This window comes from Balaenoptera ricei, chromosome 10 (assembly GCF_028023285.1).
Source record: "Balaenoptera ricei isolate mBalRic1 chromosome 10, mBalRic1.hap2, whole genome shotgun sequence".
Taxonomy (NCBI): Eukaryota; Metazoa; Chordata; class Mammalia; order Artiodactyla; family Balaenopteridae; genus Balaenoptera; species Balaenoptera ricei.
The window spans coordinates 102,455,792-102,480,953 of NC_082648.1; the positions used below are offsets into that span (position 1 = coordinate 102,455,792).

Genomic DNA, 25,162 nt, shown 5'->3' on the forward strand with positions numbered 1-25,162 from the left:
TGATGGACAAACTATTAACCAGTAACCACTTCACATGTTGGCAGTGTTCCTAGTAAAATGTCAGGTATATTTGCTTGCCCTCCTGAGCTGCACTGATGATTGGAGAAAACGTGCAAGACTCCATTTAGCATGGTGGTTGGCCTCTTAAAAGGGTTTAATGTCAGCGTTGGCCAGGTGAGAGGTAATAATAAGAGCCACGTCACAGGGTTGTTGAGAGCTTTACATGAGAATGCATGTAAAGTGCTTAGTGTTTGCCCTTGAATCTAATAGGGGCGTAGAAAGCGTCAGTAATTAATGTTGCTTTTTGAACTAAATTGTGGCCTTTAAATTTTTTACTAGTGGCGGGTTTTGTTGTTTTCTTGGTTTGAGCTTATGTGCCCAAGCAACTCTGTTTGGAGGCACTGGTTTCAAGAAGCAAAGGAACACATTTTGATCATTACAAAATAAGGATTTTTTCCCCCTGCAGTTTATTTTGACTGAATAAAAAGTGATTCGTTAAGTAGCATGTTTTCAAATTAAGGTTTTGTATTTCCTGTAACTTGAAGAAAACAATTCATCCTGAAGATCTCTTACTAGTAATGACTGGGTTAAGTTTTACCAGAATCCAGGTTAAATGAATATGTCACTGTGGAGAAGTAGTGTTGAACCGAAAGCTTCCTGTTGCTGAGGGAGAGCAGCTGGCTGCTGAGGTGGTTTATAGTAATAGATAAACATCTTAAGGTTAAGTGCCTTTCAGATATTGGACTCACTCAAAATCTTCACAACAGTCAGCGATGTGGATGGTGGCATTCCCATTTGACAGATTCGGAAACTGAGGTTCAGAGCGATCTCGGGGCTGGGGATATGGTGGTGTCTCCTGTCTCCAGATCCTGTGTTTTCTCCACCAGAGCCCCAGGTGTTGTGGTTTCAGGGCAAGCCTCTCCTTTGCAGTTCTGGAAGCTTAATTTTTGTCCATTTGCACCTTGTTTTCAGCTCAGGTGAACCTACTTATGCTAACCAAACTCGCCAGAAATACCTCTACCAACCAGATCCCAGATGATTCATTAGTGGTTAGAAGTCTGTCAAATGTACTTGAAAACTTCCTCTTGTTGCCCAATGATTTCTGCTTCTGTGGCCCCCCCCCCCTCCCAAGTCAACATGGGGAACCAGATTGCCATGAAAAAGGCAGTTTGAGGGAATCAAGTTAGTGTGAAGGGCAAGGAGGATGATGTTAAGGACCAGGTGTGTCAGTGTCAGTGAGCTATGGCCCCAGGCACTCCTCTGCGATGTGCTGATGGAGCTGGGAAGAGCTTGCTTTATGGCCGGAGGCCTCCACACCTGCCTGGGTGTAGTCGCAGGGCAATTGGTTTGGCCTCATTTAAGGACATTCCAGTCCTTAGGAACCACACTGGCTACAGGGATTACATTTAATACTAGTATTAATATTTCAGGTCTCCTGTCTCCTGTGAGTAGCAGATTTATAAATCATTTCTTAGTGTGGGTTACTTCTGTAACAGTAGCAGAGTGGTAATACCAGAGCTAGCTGTGTTGCCAGGCCTTTACATTACTCAAGTCATTTGTAGTCACAGTGACCTGACTTTTTCCACAAATTCTGGGGGATCTTATTCCATCACTATGGATTGGGTTCAAGTGAGTTCAAAGCGAGCATTTGGAAATTTTCATGAACATTTGCGATGTCCCTGTGTAAGGAATATATTTTGAGCGTATGTCTACTGTAGGCCCCTCTTCCTTCATTGTAATCTGGGGCTGTACAACTTGGGAGTTGTCATCTCCATGCTCTTTTATACCACTCAAAACCCATGTGATTATTTATAGGAAGAAGTTAAGAAGTTTTCTTAAGAATATTTTTCAGGGTCCCACAGACTGGAAACTTCTAATTCAGGGTTTGTACTTAAGTGAAGGTGTAATTTATAATAGAAAGTGATTCGTTTTAAGTTTTTTATTATGCTACTTGTAATAAAATACTATTCTTTTTTAAAAAATATTTATTTATTTATTTGGCTGCACTGGGTCTTAGTTTTGGCATGGGGGATCTTCGTTGTGGCATGCGAACTCTTAGTTGCGGCATGCACGTGGGATCTAGTTCCCCAACCAGGGATCGAACCCGGGCCCCCTGCGTTGGGAGCGCAGAGTCTTACCCACTGGACCACCAGGGAAGTCCCTAAAATACTGTTATTGATGAATATTTTCTCCCTCCCCCTCAAAACTTTATGGACCCTTTCACTCATTGATCTGTGCTTTTTTTTTTTTTGGTCTTGATACTTTTGTCTTTTTTCCCATCCCTCTGCTCTTTCTGGCTGTGTAGAACGGTAATGAGTGCTTCAAAGAACGGCCAGTTCTGTAGATCAGCACGTGGGCCTGGTTCAGCAGGACTCCGGCTGGCCTAGCTGGGGTCGCTCACGCAGTTTTGGTTATCTGGCTGCTTGCCTGGCGTTGAGCGGTCCCTCGTATAGCCTTGCGTGCTTGTCGAGTGGATGGTGCTGGGTTGTCAGCTGGTGTGCTCTCCATCGGTGGCCGTCCAGGAGGCTAGACCGGGCTTTAGGAGGCTGAGTTCCAAGAGGGCAGGCTCCAGTGTCAGCGTGCTTATCAAATGCTTGCTTGCTTGTTTGCCGACATCCCATTGGCCAAAGAAGTCATATGACCAAGCCCGGAGTCAGTGAGAGCAGGACTGACTACACAAGGGCCAGGGGACCAGGAGGCGCGATGGAGCGGGGGCGGGGAGGTCACTGACAATCCGGCGCGGTGGAGTTAGGGAGCTGGGGAGCGGGACTTTGTTTTGCTAGCTGTAAATAACAAGTTTGGTGTTTGTAGTTCATTTTGTTTTGCATTAGACTCAGTTTGGTGAACATTTATTTAGTGCTGGACGCTAGGGATTCAAAGGATAAGGCAGTCTCTGGCTACTCTGAAGTTCATAAAATACTCATGATCTCAGATTTTAAGCAGAAAATATCCTATTCAGACTTTTATTCATGGCTTTAAATAAAAAGGACAGGAACTGCTTATACAAATCTGTGTTGGGGCCTGATTTTGCTTTCAGAAAATGCTGATAGGTCCTTGAAAAAGAAAATGGGTTGCCATGATGACTTGGCTTTGGGCCTGCAAACTGTGGTGACGACACCATCACCAAGGAAACCAAAAGATGCAGTGTCTAAAAGGTCTCTGAAGGCTTTTGTTCCTGTTGTCTGGAACCTGACTGGCTTGGAGGAATGGTGTTGGGGATGGGAGCAGAACCCCAGAGGCTTGCCCACCTACAGAAACTTCTAGGATCGGGCACTGAGTGCTTTGGAGGGAGATCTCGTGCTTGGCCCTTGGTTTAAAAACAAGGAGAGATTTGGGGTACTTTCTAAGTCATTGTGAGATTTGGCTCGGATAATTATGCTGCTGAAAGAACAGGAAATGAGGTAATGTCTTTCAACATGCAGTGTTATAATGAACTGTAAATGTCTAAATATGGGCAGCTATGCAGTTCATCATTACATAGTTATTGTGTTGAGATTTAATGTAATTGGGTACTTTCTGTGTTGGCTACTTTGATCCTTAAAGACACCCATCGGTATTAAGGTCTAGAGGCTCACCTGCCTGTTGAGTTTGGAGCATGCGCGGTTCTGTTGGAAGCGCCGCGCAGCCGGCTCCAGGCCTTCATCACGCTCAGGAGGAGAGTGAGTTTTGAGCGCTGAAGCCAGCAAACCACCCAGGAGTGCAGGCTGTCACCTGTTATATAAGTGCCTCAGTACTTGTAGTGGTAACTTGTTCTTTTGGAAAACTTTGAAATCACTTAATTTTGGAGTTAAGTCCAGCCCAGAAAAGTTTAATTTGTTCATACTTTTTTGCAGATGTGTAAATTCAATGTTGAGGTTTTCCATTTGTGTCTATCTTCATACATACATGGAGCATCGAAAAGCAGCTGAACAATAATTGAAAGAACTAGAGAGAGATTTTTAAAAGTTCTTCACAACGGTGACAGTTTGGGGCACGTGATTTCTTAAGTCATTGGTTGACCAGTGACTGTTTAAAAAAAATTCTAAAATGTTTTGTAGAGCAGGATGAGGTAAAAGACTCCTTTCCAGATGGGAAGGAGTAACTATTTTCAAGTGATGTAGATTATTTGGGGGAGCAGGATTGGGGGGCAATTGGATTAGTCAGCCGTAAGCATCTCGTATTAACCTTTCATATAGGATTGAACAGGAAGAACCCTGAGTTCCGTCCTGCAGTGGGAGGTTGAGAAAGGAAGTCTGCGGCCTCCTGAGCTCTGTGACTCCAGAGGTTGAATCCGGAGCATCTTTCCTGTGAGAGGTTCCCAAGCTTTCAAAACTCGGTCAGTTAGCAAGATTTCCTATTTCATAGCTGTTAAAACTGAGGATCGGTGAATAGTTAGGTCAGTCATTGAAATCTCCAGGCTGGGGCCCAAGGTTGCTTATACTGGGGATTATATAATATAGTGGAAAACCTCAATATTTATTCCTTACCTTAGAAAATATCTAGTAGAAAAAAACAAAAATGAAACAGTCTGACCTTTGATGACTCAGACAGTAACTCCACAGCGGGAAGGAGTTAGGGCTGAGCACCAGCCTTGGGCAGGTGACAGGCATCAGGGAACAGCACTTTCCTCGCCTACAGACTGGTCTCTTAACATTTGGGGAAAGGTCACAGACACCTTTGGGAGTTTGAAGGGCGCTCTGAACCCTTTCCCATGAGCCGGGGCGGGGCGGGGGGGTGGTGGGAAATGTGCACAGGCACCTACACAGAGTTCTGTATACATTTCCAGGGGATATTCTTACGATCCTGTTTAGCTTTAAAATCTAAAGATGCTCATAGACTGATTAAGCCTTGTTTCCTTCCCCTGGAAAATTATTTTTGGTGACCTAATTCTAATTTAGGGGGAAAAAAAAGAGATTATACATGTGAAAAGGTGGTTTTCAATTAGTGCTGGTTAGGCTATGCAAAGCAGGCACTTACGTATTCTGCTGACCACTTTTCTGGAAAGCAGTTTGGCGATAATGTGCTGAGATATTTTACAGAGTTCATATTCTTTAACTGAGCAATTCTGCTTGTCAGAAATCGCTCCTAAATAAATAATCAAAATAGATGAAAACTTTGTGCACAGAGATGGTTGTCAGAGTGTTACAGTAATGCCCTACATTGGGGAGGTAGGTAAAGTAAGTGATAGCATATCAGTAAGATAGACTTTCATGTATGTTGCTATTACATTTATATTTAGGAAGAGTTTTGAATAACATAAGAGAAATGCTTTTATTAAAATGCATGAAAAAAGTAGGATATGACCTATGGTCTCAAATGATGTAAAAATTTTAAAGGAAAAAGTCTAGAGGGAACTCTACAAGTGCTAACAGTCATTGCTTGTAGGTAGTAGGATTATGGGCTTTTTAATCTTTATTTTTCTGTATATTTCCTTCTTTGCAGTAAATGTTAGGTAGAGAATTGGGGGGGGAAATATGATTCTGGAAAAATGATAGAACATGGAGATAGTTTGGCAATAGAGACCTAGCTGATTCGAGAGCCGTGTTTTATGTAAGCTAAGAATTGACCTTTTACTTCGATTATTCCTTTGGACTGGATTTCAGTACGGCCGAGGGGAGGCCTGGCGTCTCCTCGGAAGACTTGCTGGGCATGTCGTGGTCCGTCTTAGTGCACCGCTCGGTACCCTCGAGAGCTCGGATAGTCCTGGAAACCCGTGTGTGGCTTACTTTATCGTGCCATTGCGTTGTCTTCCTTCCGTGATAAGTCGTTTGTGTTCGTGTCACCTGGAAGCGGTTCTGGAGCAGAGTCATGAAGGGGCAGTGAACACACCCAGCGCTGAGCCACTGCACCACCTGTGCTCCCTCACACTAGTTTCCCTTCATCTTCCCTCCAGTGTCGAGCTTCGCAGAATCTGGGTCTGAGACTTTGCCTGGCCTGTCAAGTCACAGAATTAGGAATGGGGGCTTAGGAATCATTTTGGATGTACGTTTTTGTATACGATGCTTTTCAGTTATTCTAATTTAAAGAAAGCTCCAGGACCTTTGATTTTAATTCCACCTCATCTCTCTTCCAGGGTACTAATAAAAGAACTTTCATCTGGGAAGTAGAAGTCGCTTCTGACCGATTGCTTCTGAATCTCTTTAGGATTCACAGATGGATTCCGTGGAAAAGACAACAAACAGAAGTGAACAAAAATCAAGGTAAATGAAGTCAACTGCACCCTCAAACAGGTGTATAGCTTCCATCACAAGTCTCCTTATATGTTATTTGGTAGCTGGGAGGGTGAATGAAGTGAGAACACCGGCTGGGGAGGGCATCTCCGGGGCCAGGTAACTACCCTTTGCTCCAAAGTAAGGAACGTTCGCAGAGGCAGCTCTCTTTCTGCCCAAGGAGGCGACTGTCGCCTGGCCTCCATACCGAGCAGCAGGTGACCAGAGGGTCACGTCTAAGGCTGGGGGTGCCACGTTTCACAGGAAAGAAACCTCTGACTGGGAGTGGGCGGGTTACATTTCTGTAAAGTGACGCAGGAGAAGGAGGTGCTTGCCGGGGAGTGGGTTGCAGAGGACCAGCATTTTGCCAGGAATTTTCTTTTCTGTCCCTGTAATCAGGGATCATTTTATTATCATAGTTTGTATCTACAAGCTCTTTGCAGTTTTAAAGGAATTTAAATTGCTGAGATTTCTTGTTCACAAATACATATCACTTAAATGTGTGCTCAACACTATGGGGGACTCGAGATGAATAAGACAATACTGTCCCAAGTCCCTTAGGAATGAGGATAGAACATGTGAGATTAATACACAAAAAGAAAAGTACACAGGCTCCGTCTTGCGGTTAGTATAACTGGGGGGACGATGCGTGTGTGTTTGTGTCCAGCACGGGCTGTGTTTGACCGGACGCCTCACGGATGTTCCCAGACTACATTGTTTTCTTCGTGGTTGCAGTACTTCCATGTTGGCTTTCATTCTTTCCCTCCCTTGTTTTTAGTAGAAAGTTTTTAAAAAGCCTCATCCGGAAACAGCCCCAGGAACTGCTCCTGGTCATCGGGACAGGAGTCAGTGCCGCCGTGGCCCCAGGGATCCCCGCCCTGTGCTCGTGGAGGAGCTGCATCGAGGCCATCATCGAGGCCGCGGAGCAGCTCGAGGTGCTGCACCCCGGGGATGTGGCCGAGTTCCGCAGGAAGGTGACCAAGGACGGGGACCTGCTGGTTGTCGCCCATGACCTGATCCGGAAGATGTCCCCTGTAAGTCTTTTCACACAAGTGCGTCAGGTCTCACTGGGGACACCTTGGCTCTGGGCCAGGTTGGTGAATGAGTCTAGCGTTTAGATTTCTCCAAGCCTGCATCGTGTCTGTTTCTCACCGAGTTGGGCTGACAAGCCAGAAATCTTTCAGTTCATCAGAATATCGTCCCTTTAAACAGACGGGGTGCCGAGCACAGTGTGGGCTCCTAAAACAGTCCATGTTAAACAGAACCTGGATAGGGGGCTTGTCTCAGGGAGGTCGCCGTGCTGCTCTGGGGACCAGCCTGGTGATCTCACCCTCGTTTAGCGAAGGGACGGGGCAGCCAGGTCTTCGTTTGGTCCAAGCAGGCCAGCCGCATCCCTTCAGACGACCAGGGCTTCCCAAACATTGTAAGATGGGAGAAGATGGAGCTTCTTTGTCTGCAGGTGGGAAGGACCTAGCAGAGGAAGAGCGGTTGGTGATACAGGGGACACTCACTGAGTGGTGCCCTGGAGCCAGTGGGGCGGGTGCAGAAAGGGCTGAGCTCACGCAGGTCACAGCCAGGTCGCCACCGCACAGGACGCGCGCAGGGAGCTAGACGCTGTGGCCGAGGCCCAAGGCCGCTTTCTTCCCCTTAGGTGTGTTGAAGAAGTATAGCCGGCATCTGAGAGTTGGGGTGGGGAGATGTTGAGGGTTAGTTAACCGAGAAGAAAGCCTGAAAACTAGTACGCAGAGCTTCGGCTGCTGCAGAAAGAAACCCAAAAGTACGTGGCTTGACTGTGATTGTGTTTACATTTCTCACATAAACATCTGGGTGGGCAGCCCCAGGGGAGCGCAGGGGCTTGACGGTGTGGGGACCCCGGGCCCCCGTTCATGGCTCCGCCGTCTTCACCGCGCAGCCCGCACCTCGTACTCAAGGTTAGCTGCCCCGACTCCTGCCGTCGGTGATGTGTGCCTGCCAGCTAGTGGGAAGGGGACAGAGGGGCTGTGCGTCCTCCCTTACGGGGGCTGACACGCAAGTCACTTTGTTTTCATGGCATTGGCCGGAGTTGTACATGTGGCCATACGTGGCTTTACCAGAGTCTGGGAAGTCGTTTTAGCTGGGTGACGATGCCAGGTATGGGTGTCGTATTAATAAGGGGAACTAGCATCATAGGGCAGGGTTTGGCTGCTGCTTGTTTTTGTAAATAAAGTTCTGTGTTCCTTTACACAATGTCTAGGGCTGCTGCTTTCATGCTTCAGAGCAGAGTTGAGTACTGGCAGCAGAGACTGTGTGACCCGCAAAGCCTAAAATAGTTTGCTCTCGGGCCCTTTCTAAAGGAAGTTGCTGAGCCCTGTCAGGGGAGGAAGGGGCAGAGTCGATGGACCAGAGAAGGACCCCTCGGATGAGGCCATTCGTTCAAATAGAGGCCAGCTAGGTTGATGCTTGTTTAATCAAGGAGATGAATATTTGGAGCTTTATCTTATTCTCCTCTTTACTTTTGTGTATTTTTGAGAACTTCCATAAAAAAAAAGAGTTCAAGTGAGGCAGTCAGAATGGTTGTTTTCCTCGTGTTCAGCGGGTTGGGAACAGGTACGGAGTAAGTGGAGAGTTGGTTTTCTGAGGGTTGGGGTTTTGCCCAAGGATTCCAGCAAAGCCAGGGAAGGGCGGGGAAGATGAAAGCGAATTTCAGGAGTAACTGTAGTGTTACATTATGGAATCTAGGCTGCGTAATGGGGGAAGTTAGGCTGGCGGGGGAGAGAGAGACAGTGGGTCAGTGCCATGGGTCCTGGCGGGTTGAAGTCCCCTGGGAGCCGGGGTGCTAAGAGTTGGGCAGGTGGAGGGAGAGGCGGGCCAGGGGTTCTGGAAAGGGTCCCGCTGCGGGTCATGATAAGGTTAGGGGTGTGGATGGCGGAGATGGGACAAGGTCGCTGGAGGAGGGTGATGGAGGCGTTTAGAGGCTGTGACATAGGAAGGAGCAGCCGCGTGGGTGTGAACCCAGCGTGAGCTGTGACAGACGCGCAGCTGCAGAGACTCGGCAGCGAGCGGGTGCCACCCTCGCATCCTCCCTGGTCCGCAGTGTGCGGGTGCCAGGGACGTGGGGAGCCGGTCTTCAGGGCAGAATGAGGCGAAGGCTCACAGAAGCGCGCGAAGATGAGGGCTCACTGACGGCCAGCCCCGGGAACAGCGGGAACAGCGGGGTCTCCCGAGCGGGCAGGGATAGGAGAGTCGGAAGAGGGAGCGCCGGGCCCTGGGATGAGCGACCACCTGGGAGGACGTGGGGGACTCTGGTGGACGCTCCCGACGCTGATGGCGGTGGTGACGGGGGCGCGGGGGCGGGCAGGGGCCGGCAGAGGCGTTTCGTGTGAACGCGCGGGTCAGGCTCTCCCGCCCGTGCTGCTGGCCCCGGGGCGAGGCTGGCGGAGGGGCGCGCGTGCTGGGAGCGCATGAAGCAGCCTCCTGGCGCCACACCCCGTTTCTCTGATCCCACAGCACAGCTCTTCCGGGGCTGTCGTGTTCGCTCTTGCCCGCTGCCCGCCTCCCCTCGGAACCCAGCGCGGCCGGGCTCCCCCGGGCTCCCCCGAAGCCGCTCTGGTCAAGGCCGCCAGTGACCTTTGGTGCTGCATCCAGGGGCCCAGTCCCACTCCTGACCCTGCTGGGCCTCTCAGCAGCATGACACGCTGTCTTTCATCCAGTTCCCTAGAGCAGCAAGGAGGAGGAGACCAGTGCCTCTGTGGCTCTCGCGGAGGGGGAGGGAGCCCCGGTCTTCACTGTGGTCTTCAGGGCCCCACGTGATCTGGTTCCAGGTCAGCTGTCTGGCCTCACCTGTGACACGTGCCCTCACTCCTCTCCGGAGACCAGGGCCCCTCGCCCACCCTCAGCCCCACCTGTGCTCTCACCTCGGTGCCTCGCGCTGGCTCCTGTCCCGCTTGGACCCCCCTCTCCAGAGCTGCCTCCCTCCCTCCGCGCTCTGCTGAGGCCGTCCCGGGGCCCGCTGGCCTGTTTACCCTCTGCCGCGCGGCAGCGAGCCCCCTTCTCTGCTGGGCTTCCCCGCAGCGTTGATCACTGCTGACGTGTTGGCACGTTACCTGCCTCCCTCCCCCAGGGTTTCAGTAAACTCTACAAGGTCAGCCGTTTTCTCTCTTTTTTAAAAAACCACTGCATCCCTGGCGCCTAGAGTACTGTCTCCTGCCTAGGTGCTCGGTGGTGACTGAGAGATGGCGGTTTTGTAACTCCGGGTCCACCTCTCCGTAGCGCACGGGCGACACCAAGCCCAACTTCTTCCAGGACTGCCTGCTGGAGGTTTTCGACAACCTGGAGCAGCACATCCAGAGCCCGCTGGTGCTGCAGTCCATCCTCAGCCTGATGGAGAGGGGCACCATGGTGCTGACCACCAACTACGACAACCTGCTGGAGATCTTTGGGCAGCAGCACAACAAGCCCATGGAGTCTTTGGATCTGAAGGACAAGACCAAGGTGCGGGCCGGGCGCCGGGGCGGGAGGCGGGCTAGAGGCAGAGGCGCAGGCATGTTTGCACTGCTGCTGTGGTGTGGCCCGAGCTGTCACCTCCCAGCAGAGGGCCCGTCATAGGAAAGGTGCTGTCTGCTCGCGGAGGCTCCTCTCCCCGCTGGAACGAGGCACGGAGGGCCTGGGACAGGGCGCTGCCGCCAGCCCCTCAGGACCCCTCGTCTACCTGCTCTGGCTTCCGGTTTGCTTCTGTCCTGCACACCCGCAAGGGCTCTGTCATCGTAGGAGATGTGGGTGATAGAGGCTATAGTTCAGGAAAGCAAGATCACCTATAGTCCTACTGCTGTGAATTTTGGTTAATTCGCTTATTTATTTATTAATTAACAAACTGGGATTGCAATACACGTCAAGTTTTTGGGCTGGTTTTTTTTCCCTTAATATTATACTGTGAGCATTTTCCTGTCATCAAGCTGTCTTTAAAAGCATGGTTTTAAATGTAATTTCATTGTGAGACTGGATTATAGTTATCATTGTGAGCATATTTTCACAACTATAAATAACGCTACAGTGAAAATTCCTACACTTTTGATAAGTTCGTGGAGAACTGTTAGGGTCAAAGGGTATGACCATTTTAAAGACAAACGATGTAAATCACCCACGTGTTCTCCAGGAAGATTTCCAGTTTACACTCCTGCAGCTGTGTGAGGGGGACTCCGTCTCCCATGTCTTGCCAGCACGAGGCGTTACTAAAAAACCTAACAAAACACATTTCTCCCATCGGATAGGTGCACATTTTACGCTTTTATTTCTTTTATTGCTAAGGTTGACCACAGTTTGATTGCATCGGTTGTATTTCCTGTGCGCCGTGTGTGCCTGTGGATTTGTACGATCGCTGCCGGCTACGGCTGCTGCCTGTTCCTGCTTCACTGCTGGCGGGCAGGGGGTCCCAGCCCCGCTCCACACGCAGGGACACCGAGGCCCGTTGCGATGCTGTCTTACTCGGGACCCGGGGAAGTGTGGGAGCTGCCCTTAGGCGGCCTGTCTCCCGGCGCTTGGCTGAGGAATTGTGACGGGGCCCCGGCCGATGCCGCGAGCGGGCCCCCCCCGTGACACGTGGCAGGACACCTGCTCCCGTGTCGGAGCAGCGTGGCCCCGTCTGCGGGGCTGCTCTCTGCTGTACCGAGGGCCCCTGGAGATAAGCTGCACGTGGCAGGGAACAGAAGTGCTGGCTCCTCCGCCTGCTCGTGGGGGGCTGGGGGCGGGGGTTAGTCCATTTGTCTGGGGTTGTCAGTCCCGCCCGCTGACGTGAAAGCCCCTGGCGTGGAGATAAAAGGAATATACTTGATGTGCATCTTCTGTATCTTGAAATGAAGCCAATTTAGAGCTATTTGATAAATTATTTTTTCTGTATATGTGTATTTTTCTGGGTGTACAAACAATGTATACCTAGCAGTAATTAAAATAAAACATGTGACTTAGAAGTGAAAGCCTTCATCATCTCCCTAAAGTCATCAGTCTTGACAGTGTGCTATAAGCTGAGATGTTAAAGGTATTTTCTACCTAACAGTCTCGGTCTCTGAAGAAGTTCTTTTCGACATGGCAGGACAGGAATAAGTAGCATTTAACACCTGAGTTTCTCTTAGGTTTAAAGGTATAATTATAAATTGAAGCATCTCTCTTACTGTGTCCCAGGTAGGTCTGAGAGGCCATGAGTCACTGTGGATATTTCCTCTTACACCTGTTTTAGATACCAGCGTTCTTCCCCTGTCTGGCTTGCTCTTTGCTAGGTCCTTCAGTGGGCTAGAGGACACATGAAGTACGGAGTTCTTCACATTCACGGCTTATACACAGACCCCTGCGGGATGGTGTTGGACCCATCGGGATACAAAGACGTTACTCAAGACCCAGAAGTCATGGTATGCCCATCCTGACTAGGCCCTGGTCGTACCCCTGGGGCTGCGTGGCGGCCGCTAGCCAACAGTGGCGGCGGTCTGAGCAGGTTCCTGGCCTCCAGGCCTCCTGCCCCTCGGGTCACGCCGCTGCTCTCAGCGCTGTCTCCAGGGCCCGGCACAGGGTCTGGCTCCTGGCACAGATGCTCAGCGAACGTTCCGTGATCCTCTTGCTCAGGGTCACGGTTACGTTTCTTCAGCGTGACTCACAGGCCCCCGCACGGTCTGCAGCACTCTTCTCTGGCCACTCCTCTCTACTCATCTTTTTTCTGTGTTCATTCAGGCATCTTCTTCCCTTTCTCTATTTAGCAATCTCTTTTAGCTTTCAAAACCTAGTTTTAAAATTTCATTCTCTGTGAGGCTTTTTTGATATCCTGGACAAAATGAAGTGTGGAGAAACTGCCTGCTAGCTTTTTGTAAACTCATTTATTATGGCACTTAAGAAGCCACGGGCCTTCACTGATTCGCTGTTGAGCTCAGCATCAGGCCCTCCCTCCCTCGCCCCTACACCCTGGGCACAGGGGTGACGCCCCTCAGTGGCACCAGTACTGCGTGGGAAGAAGTTCCTTGCCGATACTGAACCTCTCTTTGAGGTGTTTGGGTGTCTGAACTGGTGATTCTCTGCTGCGTGCCTGAGTGACCCCACTAACAATCTTCGTTTCCCTCTACGCCTACTCCCTTGGGTCATTGTCACTGGTCCCCTCCTCAGCTCTCCTGCCCGCACTCCCCAAAACCCTGTTCTTCCGAGACCAGGCCCCTCTCCGTGGAGTTCCCATCTGTGATTCACTGAGACGGAGGTTAATTCCAGGGCGTTACATGTGCACAGCTTGGAGCTGAAAGAAAATTTCATGCCCTTATTTTATGTTTTAATCATTTAAAATTGTACATAATTCTAGAAGATTTGAATTGAGTGACTACACTGACAAGATGGTGGGTGGGGAGGGGTGGGCAGTAGCGCATCTGCACGGATTTGGGGACGTGGATTTGGGGCCTGGGCTGTTTACCCTGGCTTGGAGAGGAAGGGGCCCCCTTCCTTTCTGCTTTTCTAACTTTGCTCCTCTGTGGCTCTTGGGAAAGGCTGGTTAGGGAGCAACGATTTAAAATCGCAAATATCTAGCTTTACATCATAAGATCCCACTCACTTTCAGATGAGCATGTCGATCTCCTCGTTGGTTCTTTCACAGGAAGTTCTTCAGAACTTGTACTGCACCAAATCTTTTCTGTTTGTGGGCTGCGGAGAGACCCTTCGTGATCAGATATTCCAGGCCCTCTTCCTTTATTCGGTGCCAAACAAGGTGGATTTGGAGCACTACATGGTTGTGCTCAAGGAGAACGAAGACCATTTCTTTAAGCATCAGGCAGACATGCTTCTGCATGGGATCAAAGTCGTGTCCTACGGGGACTGTTTTGACTATTTTCCGGGGTACGTGCAAGACCTTGCCACTCAGATCTGCAAACAGCGAAGTCCAGGTATGGGATTTTTTTTTCACTTTTCAATATACAAATCTGATAGGACTCTTCCGTTTTTTTTTTTTTTTCCCTTTTTTGTAGATATAAATTACATACCATAAAATAAAATTGAAAGGTAATTTTACATACCATTAGATTCACCAGTCTTCTAGTTATTATTTTTTTTAACGTCTCTGGGTACTTTAAAAATAGAAGACTAGGGTTATTGGTATGATAGTAATAGCGTATAAATAGAACGTTATAGTTAAAGCTGTGCATATAGTTGTACGCATCTATTCGTTACAGATGACATGCCATGCTTCAGATTACCTTAACCGAGAAAGAAAACTGCGCAGCCAGCTTCATCAGCTGGGATACTGACAACCTAAAAAATGCAGATACCTCATACCTTTATCCTGTCACTACATTTTAAAAGTTAAAACACAGCAGCACAAAATGATTTCATGAAGACTTTTATTTCTTTTTTAAATAACATCTTTTCCCTGTTCTGCTGAGTGCAACACACCTTTTAAGTAATTGTCCTTGGCCCTTCTTTGGGGAATTGATCATCTGCCAGGAATGACCAAGAGAAGTGAGCACTTCTTTTTTTTTTTTTTTTTTTTTTTGAGTAGTTAATATATATTTTAAGTGAGCACTTCTTAAACTGGTCATCTTGCCATAAGGGCAGTTCATGGCTTTGAGTTTGGTGTCATAAAACATGGATGACGGCAAACTTCAAGAGGTCTGTATTGGCTGTCATGTCACGGTAATAGGAAACCCAGACGTGGTCACCCACACAGTGGAATTGGGTTAACCACAAAGCTGCCTGCATGTGACCGGCCATGAACTTGAAGACTAGAGATAATGCGAAGATCACGGGAACCAAATGCACAGATAATCCAGCAGTCTAGCTTCTTCCCACTAGTCCTTTTCCGAATTGCTAATAATTAGCAAGATGGACTGACTTAAGTTGCATTTACATTAATAAAAGTGTCATTAGGGTGGCAGTCAAGTTTTTTTACTAAGGGAAAGAGCAGGGAGCCGACCCTTGTGCTGTGTTACACACTGCTATGAATTTTACATTCTTGACCTTATTTCACTTTTCGTCACAGTATCCACTGCTACTAAGTAGATGATTTTAGAGCTGATGAGACAGGCTCAGAGAGTTAGTGCCCAGGTATTTTGAAGCTGGGGCTGGGGTCCTGGACCGACAGCAGTGGAACATGCCTTCAGGGTGTCCCTGCACGGGCCTGCGTGCCGGCCCGCAGGACCTCAGCCGGGGCTCCCGCGCGTGCCGCCGATGGCGGGGCCCTCCGGTCCCCACCGAGGCCCCCTTTTCCAGACCCTGGCCGCTGAGTGCATTTGACAGGCTGCTGGGGGCTGAAGGCCGTTTGGACTTGTAATGTGTGACCGCGTCCTCAGGGACATCTGTACGCGAGTTCTTGAGGTGCTTCTCCTGTTGGAAGAGGCTGTTGGGTCAGCAGCAACGGCAGTCGTGGTGGCAGCTCCCCGCGCCCGGGCTGTCGGGGGCTTCACACGTCGGGGTTCAGTCCTCACGTCGGCCCTGGGGGTGGAGAGGAGGGGCGGGAGCCGGCGCGCAGAGCAGGCTTCAGGCTGGCCCGGGCCTCCCCCGCTGCGTCACAGCCGGCCTCGCCTCCGTCTCCACCGCCGGCCTGACGAGGAAGCGCTGGGGAGTCGGTTCTGCTGACTGTTCTCCTTTCTTCCCCAGATGCCGATCGAGTGGACAGCACCACGTTGTTCGGTAAAGCAGATCTTGGTTTTGCCAGCCTGTTTTTTGCCTACATGTTCCAGTGTTTTCCTGCTCTTACTTCTAAAATCATAGATGTGTTTCTCACATTGAATACTTAGCCCGTGTTGTGTCAAGACATCCCCGCCAGAGATGATAGATGACAACACCTGCGTGACGGTCCCTTGAACTGGGAAGCAGCTCTGTCAAACGTGGGCCATCCACTGGTGCCAGGAATAATTTCCTGTCCTGGAACCAAGAGTCCGGGGGAATTAGAACAAGAGTCTATTTGTATCATACCATTGGGTCTAAGATGTAGTTAATTTTTTTTTTTATCAGATATAATTGCTTTACAGTGTTGTGTTAGTTTCTGCTGTATAATGAAGTGAATCAGCTCCATGTATACACATACCCCCCTCCCTCTTGGACCTCCCTCGCCCCCGCCCCCCGACCTAGGTCATCACAGAGCACAGAGCTGAGCTCCCTGTGCTGTACCGCGGGGTTCCTGCTAGCTCTCTGTTTTACACATGGTAGTGTATAATTTGACCCATCCCCTTCAGAGATTTTAATTGCAAAGGTTCTAAGCATTGGTGTAAAATTTTCTATCTACTACGTGGTTGAAATGTCCATACTCATCTTGCAGGGCTCGACTCTGCCCATTTATGAGTTACCAGGTACGACTGTGCTCAGAGGCTCCCGGCGTCCACCCTGGGGTGAACTTAGTGCCAGGTTTCCCCACGCTGGTCAGTCAGTTGGGTTAGAAGGGGCTCTGGTCAGTGGAGCCGGGGACCTTGCAGCCCCGGTTTCCCTGCCCCTCTCAGCAGAGCCACAGATAGAAACTTGGTAGTGCTGCACGGGCTTCAGTTAAGGAATCGTGAAACAGGCGTGCTCAGCTTTCCGTTTCTCCCTTATCTCCGTGGGAAAGGACACATTTATTTTAGCTGCGTTCTCTGACTCCCAGAGTCATCCATTTCTCTTGAAAAAAGCATTAACTTGATAGACATCTGTAGCATATGGTAGGGGTTAGTTGGTCAGTGCTTCAGTAAAATCAGATAAGTGTTTTTTAAATTAAAACAATTTTTTAAATTGAAGTATAGTTGCTGCACAATGTTATATGTTACAGGTGTACGATATAGTGATTCACAATTTTTAAAGGTTATACTCCATTTATAGTTATTATAAAATACTGGCTATTTTCCCTGTGTTGTACAATATACCCTTGTAGCTTATCTTACACCTCATAGTTTTTACCTCTTAGTCTTCTACTCCTATGTTGCCCCTCCCCCCTTCCCTCTCCCCACTGGTAACCACTGGTTTGTTCTCTATATCTGTGAGTCTGCTTTTTTGTTACATTACTAGTTTGTTATATTTTTTAGATTCCGCATGTAAGTGATACCATGCAGTCTTTGTCTGACTTACTTCACTTAGCATAATGCCCTTCAAGTCCATCCATGTTGCTGCAAATGGCAAAATTTTGTTCTTTTTTATGGCTGAGTAGTATTCCATTGTATTCCAAGATGTATTCCACGTCTTCCTTATCCATTCATCGGTTGATGGACACTTGCACTTACTTCCATATCTTGGCAATTGAAATCATGCTGCTATGAACACTGGGGTGCATGTACCTTTTCCAATTAGAGTTTTTGTTTTTTTCCGATATATACGCAGGAGTGGGATTGCTGGATCATATGGTAATTCTATTTTTAGTTTTTTGAGAAACCTCCATACTGTTTCCACAGTGGCTGCACCAGTTTACATTCCCACCAACAGTGTACAAGGGTTCCCTTTTCTCCACATCCTTGCCAACATTTGTTGTTTATGTTCTTTTTGATGATAGCCATTCTTAGATAAGTTTTTTAATAAAAGTTTTCATCTTTCAGGTAATGCATGCCAGGACTGTGCAAAGAGGAAGTTAGAAGAAAATGAAATTGAAGTTTCAAAGAAACTCAGACAATCAGATACTGGTATAATGTCTTTTCTTTTCTTTTTTAAAAAAATTTTATTTATTTATTTATTTATTTTTGGCTGCGTTGGGTCTTCGTTGCTGCGCACGGGCTTTCTCTAGTTGCAGCGAGCGCGGGCTTCTCATTGTGTTGGCTTCTCTTGTTGCAGAGCATGGGCTCTAGGTGCACGGGCTTCAGTAGTTGTGGCACGTGGGCTCAGTAGTTGTGGCTCGCGGGCTCTAGAGTGCAGGCTCAGTAGTTGCGGTGCACGGGCTTAGCTGCTCCGCGGCATGTGGTATCTTCCCGGACCAGGGCTCGAACCCGTGTCCCCTGCATCGGGAGGTGGATTCTTAACCACTGCGCCACCAGGGAAGCCCTGTAATGTCTTTTCTATTTTGCAGATTGGCCTTATTTGGAGGTGTTTTCAGTCATAGTGGTTTGCTTTAATGCCCCAGCCTCTTGGTCGAAGGAATGATACATAGATAATTCCAACTGCCCAGAGGTTCCTACTTTAACAATTTCTGTTTCTTTAAGTTAGCATGTTATTGAAGAAAAACTCGCCAAGTACACAAATTGTAAGCAGCCCAGTGAGTTTTCACAAAGTGAATACACGATTGCGAAAACTCACTGGTTACCTCCAGTTCAAGAAACGAAATGGTGTCAGGAGCCTGCCCCCGCCCGCCCCAAGCCCCATCACTTTTTAGTCACTCCTTCACCACCTGAGGGTGATCACTATCCTGATTTATGTCACCTTAGTTTCCAGAGAAAACCACTTTAAATCGTGTTTTTTGTTACCTCTATCACTGAATGAGATTTATTTAAACTATTTAAATATTTAGTTGAACTGTTTATTTAAATAGACAATCTCTGTCACCCCTAGGAAAGGGGATCTAGCTCACTCTTACCATTCCCTCCCTCTCCTTTTTGCAGGTTTCCATAGTCTGTACTTTCTCATTCTTTAAATAGTGCACTTATGTTTTCTGACTTCTCAATATGAAGATGCAGCTGTAACGGCCCCTACCCTTCTCGCCTCCCCTTCCTCGTCTCACTTTCCGAAGCCCACCAGTTTTTATATCGTCAGTGTTGATCGTCATGGTCACGGACTGAGGGGAAAGAAGCCCTCCAGTTTGTCTATAGGTCGGTTCTAAAAGTTGGAAAACAATAGTTGCTTAAAAACACAGGAAGTATTTTTCCTGGTTAGCCAGCTGTGTGTTGTGTTCATGGGTCCAGTGCCATGACTGCTGTGCCAGCTGCAGGATGTGTTCTTAGTATCAAGGTCCAGTGTGTTTCTTTCCTTAACATTCCGTTAATCATGCTCCCATTTTTGGTTGTTGTGTATTGGTGGTGTTTGTGTTGCTTTTCTTTTTGGGGGGAGTTTCTAGATTCTTTTCTCCTTGTTGTCCAAAAAAATCACATTTCACAACGTTTTTAAATGTACGTATTCTCTCAGTCATACTGCCTCTCATTTTCCGAGTCATCCCCTGACCACCTGCTCGTCCTGGACTGCTGCAGCCGTGTCACCCTGGAGCCCCCTTCCTTGCTGTCCTGGATTACCGCCAGGTCTGCCTTCTGCCCGCCGCACCCACTTCTGCCAGAACCTCCTCCGGTAGCTCCCCCGGCCCCCACCCCCCGAGGACCGGCTCGTCACTGTTGGTTGGAGCATGGGATTCTTCATTCATGACTCCCCCTTGGAACTCCACTGTCTTAAGCGGCCAGGTTTCCTGTTGAAGAGGGTCTGCTGCAACCCAGATCTCTGTGATTTGTAGGTGACCTATTCTTTCTTTTCTGGAAGCTTTTAGGATCTTCTTCTTTCTTGATGTTTAGAAACTTCCTGAGGATGTGTATAGGTGAGCAAGGTTTTTATATACCTTGCTCAGTTTTTTCTTCCCTCCAGTTCTGAAATAATCTGTCTCCTCTGCTTCCTCTTCCTTCAGTCACATTAGTTGGGACCTCCTGGACTCATTTCTACTGTGTTTTCTCTAATGTCTTAATTTTCTTCAAAAACTTTCTGGAGGATTCTCAAAATATGTTCCACCCTTTTCTTTTTAATTTTGGGTGTTAAATTTTTATTTTGGGTGTTATTGTTCATTTCTGAGAGCTCTTGTTTTCTGATTTAGTTTTTCTCATAGCATCTGTTGTTTTAGGACTATGGTATCTTTTCACATCTCTAGAGATACCAGAGACTTCCCTGGTTATCTGACTACTCTATTCCTGAAAACATTAGAATAGAGGATTTTTCGATAACAGAGTTTATTTTTTATTAGATAAGAAAACCTCAGTAAAACACTCTTAAACACCAATATAATAATCTACCAAGAATTTCGGAGAGCTATGAAGCATTTAACATACTACCAGTTACTTACCTAACATTTAAATTAGGTCCTCAGTGCATATGTTTGAGCAGTACTGTGATACTGCATTTTCCTTCTACACCACAAGGAACGTGTACTGTTGAAATAGTTTGTTATGGATACAAAAATTCATAATAAATGTTAAACAAATAAGCAAACACGGCAGGTTTCTCAGTGGCTGCCTGCAGAGTGAGCTGGGCCCGGTGGGAGGAGGAGACAGGTGAGGTGCTGGCTCCTGCTGGCTGGCGGTGGTGGCGGTGAGTGTGTGTCGGTGAGCCTTTTGAGGGGCCGGCTGAGTTCCAACTGCGGCTGACACTGCGCCCAGCCCCCTTACATTCTGTACAACTTCAGTGCACGTATCTTTAGAGGAAGAATTCCATTTTGATAGTATTTTGGATAAAATTCTTTGAAGTCTTTTAGCAAATATTTGGATTGTGAATCCAGTAGTTAGGGACATCTGTAACTAAACTAAAAAAATAAAACTAGTGTATGTATGTATGTATGTATTTATTTATTTAATTTATGGCTGTGTTCAGTCTTCGTTTCTGTGCGAGGGCTTTCTCCAGTTGCGGCAAGCGGGGGCCACTCTTCATCGCGGTGCGCGGGCCTCTCACTATCGCGGCCTCTCTTGTTGCGGAGCACAGGCTCCAGACGCGCAGGCTCAGTAATTGTGGCTCACGGGCCCAGCTGCTCCGCGGCATGTGGGATCTTCCCGGACCAGGGCTCGAACCCGTGTCCCCTGCATTGGCAGGTGGATTCTTAACCACTGCGCCACCAGTGAAGCCCAAAACTAGTGTTCTTTGAGTTGTTCCCTCCGGGACAAGAGATTCTCTTCCTCTAGTCTCCTTCCTGCTGCGTGTTTCCCCCATGTCTGGGGCTCCTCAGCTGCCTGCCGGCATTTTAGAAGGTGGGCCCGGGTGACTGTTCCGCAGTCGGCTGTGTGGATTTGCCGCCGCCGCTGCTGCATACGCACAGCTTTCCTGTCCCAGGCCGCCCTCTGAATTGGTGGTGTGTGTATAGGGCAGCAGAGCGGACTGCCGGGTGGACTTTGCTCCAGAGCAGTGGGCAAGCCAGTGTGTGGGCTCCTCGGGGATCCCCTGGGTGCCAGCACCCACGCCGGCAGCCTCCTCTCCAAGCAGGTCTGTCTGTGTAGAGAGCGCCCTCTGGTCTTCCTTACAGAAAGCTTTGTCCTGCTGTGCATGTGGGTGAGACCAAGGTTCACCTTCTCAGTGCTGCTGGCCATACCTGCAGGCGGGAGGGCTCAGAGCGGCACGGCAGGCTCCCACCTGCAGGCAGTCCCGTTGCGCACACACCCTGAGCCTTCACTCTTCTCTGCAAGTCAGCAGGCTCCCGCCCTGTGTGCTGAAATTGCCCCTCACTGTTGACAGCCGCCCCCTCTTCCAGTCCACTGAGAAGGGGAAAAGCACGCACATTCATGGGTCGAGATTTCCATGGAGCTTTGCAAATCTAATATTATCATTTACTTTGTCCCGTGGTGGTATTTATAACTCAGAAAGCCATTTTTAGACAGTGGCCACTATTTCCATTATGGAGGTATTTTCAAAGTCTTTAGCACATAAGAAAAACCATAATCAATTTTTGAAATAAAAATCCCATTGCAGATACTTTTTTAAGATCAACTTTAATGTTTTGGTATTCCTTTCTTTTTGTTTAAACAGATGATGCTGGAGGGTCTTGAAATCTTTAAAACCAATAAAACCTGCAACTTGAAAACCAGCCTTCTGTAACCACAGTGCCATCCCAAACGATGAGGAATGTTAGAGAACTCCACACAGGACCTCTTGATCCTGAACCGTCAAATACCCCACAAGAGCCATGTGGGTGTGTGGCCCTCAGAGGCTGGGTGAGGGAGTTCCGCGTTGTGTTGAACTGCTTGGGAGGTGACGCATACACACGGCAGGTATCCTTTGTGAGGACAGATACACAACTACCTCAGGGACCAAATCAGTGGGCAGGGACGTACCTGGTATTCCCGACTCCCATTTGATATGCCCTGTCAGGTGGTTTTTTTCTCTAATAAAAGGGGGAAAGTAAAGACTGTCCAAGCAACAGTAGTTGCCAAAGAGAAAATAAGACACTAGACACTTAAATCTTATAATTTTTGTGGAAACATCCATTAGTGTAGAAAAAAAAATTAGAAGTGTGTTTGTTACATTGTTAAATAGTAAAGAAGGAATGGAAACTGGAGGCACTGAGTCCGCCAGTGAGAGCGGTATGTTTTAAGAATGACTTGACCTGTAGGCTTCTTTGGAGTTGTGTAATTTCAGTTAGTACTTCGTCTCTAAAGAATGGCAGGTCTAACTGTTACTAAGAAGTGAAGTCTTCAGGAGCCAGAGGGCCTTTTCAAAAGCACAGGTCAGTGTCCAAGTGTGTCATGCGATGGATAACTGAGAAATTACAAGTGGAGCACAACACCAAGTTTTAAACTTTTAGTTCAATTCCAAGCTTTCCAAGCCTTTATTCTATGGGTTAAGGTCCAACCTTTCTGTTCTTGTCTCTTAAAATCCTCTCCCCACAGCCCATATTAAAGGATTTGCACAGAGTGAAGTAGGCAAAACTTGTCAAGGGCCTGTTAACACTTTAGACGTTGTCAGGGTTCGCGCAGGGCAGCTGGCACGCTGGGCTGCGTGCTCGTGCCCAGGGAGTTGTTCTGTGGCCCTGGCGCTGTCCCTGCTTGGTTTCTGTGTCAAGGCTGCCTGTCTTGTAGCTCCCCACGGGTTTAGGGAAAGTGAAGCATGAAGTTGGGATGTGTAGGGAATGAGAGAAAAGCCAGAGAGTTGCTTAAGACCTTTTTTGTTTTTTTCTTTTTGAAGCATGGAAAACAAATCTTTTATGTTATTCTGGTCAGAAATAAAATTTTATCTTCAATTCCGTTTGCTCAACTTTTCTTTAGTTATGACAAGGTGTGGTATCATGTACTTAATGAGAATTTTTACCTTGAGTTGCCACTCAGTTGTGAAACTGATTACTTGAATGTGTTTATTAAACTTTTTGAAAAGCAAACTAAGTTGGCTTTTTAAAAAGAGACACATTTATAAAGTGCAATCCGGGCAAGATATGTGAATTTGAAAGTTGGTCATACATAGGGTGTGGCAATATTACAAGCATGGAAAATGATGTGAAACAGGACATAAAACTGGAAAAGTAGAGCCAGTTCAAGACGAGCTCTGAGTGCCATGCTGAAGAATCGGAGGCCTTCTTGTTGTAATGAATGAATATATCTAGTCAGTTCTGCTGTGATTCTTATTTTAAAATGCAAATTTATTCCAACAAGATTGATATGTTAGAAAGAAACAATCTGAGCATAACTCGTTCACTTATTTATAATTTTGTCTCTGAGAAACACTGGGTCAGGGAGTGACTAAGTATGGATTTGTTTGCTGCCTCAAGCTTAGAATAGCTTTTACATTTTTAAATGGTTATATTTTAAATAATAGTTATACAGACACCTACACAATAGCCTCCTTGCTCCCTCATCGAAGCCTGAAATATGTATTACTCTCTGGCCCTTAAAGAAGTTTGCTGGACCTGCTCTAGGTGAAAGCGGGAGACTGCAGCCGGCTGCGTGGACCTGCGGGGGATACACCGCCCAGCCCTCAGCCCCCGGCCAGCTCCCTCACACAAGCCTCCTTCCCCCACTCGACCTCAGCAGCAAGCTTCACCCGATGGGTTGCCCATTTCACAAGCCAACGTCTGAGTGTTTTTGAGATGAAGTGCCATATATGCTATAGTATTTGTGAATCTCTTAACTATTTAGTGTGTATAAAACCAGCTATTTATTAAGTTCCTGTCTTTTTTTTTTTTTGGACCCCATGTTTCCCATCACCAGGTGGTTTTCATTGTGTACTTTTGCATGGCGCTGGGGTTTTCAGGAATATGGGGGTACTGCGTTATAACAGAACAGTGATCCTACTCAAGGATCACCGGCAATCCACGAGTCCAAGTTACAAGACAGAGAGAACAGCCCAGGCAGAGAAAAGGGTCTACACTGAGCTCCTGTGTCACCGAAGGGACATTTCAATGTAAAGTTGATGCCTTTCAAGGCAGAAGGCGGCGGTGATTTAGTTGGTATTACCAGCACTAAAACAAGGAACAAAGGACTAGTGGCTTCTGCTATCTCAAGTTCTTAGAGACTAGCTGATGGAGCACAGGAAAGCAGGTTTTACCTGAGATAATGAATGTTGTTCAAAAGAGATGCCATTGGGCTTCCCTGGTGGCGCAGTGGTTGAGAATCCGCCTGCCAATGCAGGGGACATGGGTTCGAGCCCTGGTCTGGGAGGATCCCACATACCGCGGAGCAACTAGGCCCGTGAGGCACAATTACTGAGCCTGCGCATCTGGAGCCTGTGCTCCGCAACAAGAGAGGCCACGATAGTGAGAGGCCCGCGCACCGTGATGAAGAGTGGCCCCCACTTGCCGCAACTTGAGAAAGCCCTCGCACAGAAACAAAGACCCAACACAGCCATAAATAAATAAATAAATAAATAAATAAATATTTAAAAAAAAAGAGAGAGAGATGCCATTACTTCAGAAGGCCACTCCTTGATTAATTAATTAGCACTTGGGCCCAAAGCAGCCTTAAATACAAGACCACCAGCACCTTAGAATATTTTAATTCCATTTTTAAATGGAAATGAAGTACTACTGAAAACTCTGCACCTTTCTTTCCTACCCCTAACAATGTACAGCAGTGGGCCTTCTGTATCCATGGGTTCTACATCTGTGGATTCAGCCAACCTTGGATTGAAAATAGGAAAGGGACTTCCCTGGTGGTCCAGTGGTTAGGACTCCGTGCTTCCACTGCAGGGGGCACGGGTTCGATCCCTGGTTGGGGGAATAAGATCCTGCAAGCCGCATGGTGCAGCCAAGAAAAAAAAAATAGTCGGGGAAAAAAGATGCCAAAAAGCAATACTTGAATTTGCCGCATACAGGCAACTATTTACGTATCATTTACATTGTATTAGGCATTATAAATAATGTAGAGATGATTTAAAGTATATGACAGGATGTGCATAGGTTATATGCAAATATTGTACCAATTTAAATAAGGCCC

General features: G+C 47.7%; 1 protein-coding gene across 13 annotated transcripts in view; it reads left to right on the plus strand.

The window, feature by feature from the left end:
* The window catches only part of FAM118A (family with sequence similarity 118 member A), a 41,401-nt gene that overhangs the window by 3,878 nt on the left and 12,361 nt on the right, over positions 1-25,162 (plus strand). For 3 of the 13 annotated variants that reach the window (XM_059937156.1, XM_059937151.1, XM_059937144.1), the window contains exons 2-8: positions 6,053-6,179; positions 6,967-7,222; positions 10,437-10,658; positions 12,437-12,565; positions 13,783-14,068; positions 15,777-15,809; positions 17,675-17,758. In XM_059937156.1, coding sequence (XP_059793139.1) covers positions 6,133-6,179; positions 6,967-7,222; positions 10,437-10,658; positions 12,437-12,565; positions 13,783-14,068; positions 15,777-15,809; positions 17,675-17,758 — 1,057 coding nt within the window. In that variant the 5' untranslated portion in view covers positions 6,053-6,132. Of the gene's footprint in view, positions 1-4,237; positions 4,316-6,052; positions 6,180-6,966; positions 7,223-10,436; positions 10,659-12,436; positions 12,566-13,782; positions 14,069-15,776; positions 15,810-17,674; positions 17,759-19,187; positions 19,712-21,767; positions 22,978-25,162 lie in introns of those variants that run through there. The other 10 variants (XM_059937145.1, XM_059937155.1, XM_059937153.1 and 7 more) reach the window with 10 other exon arrangements.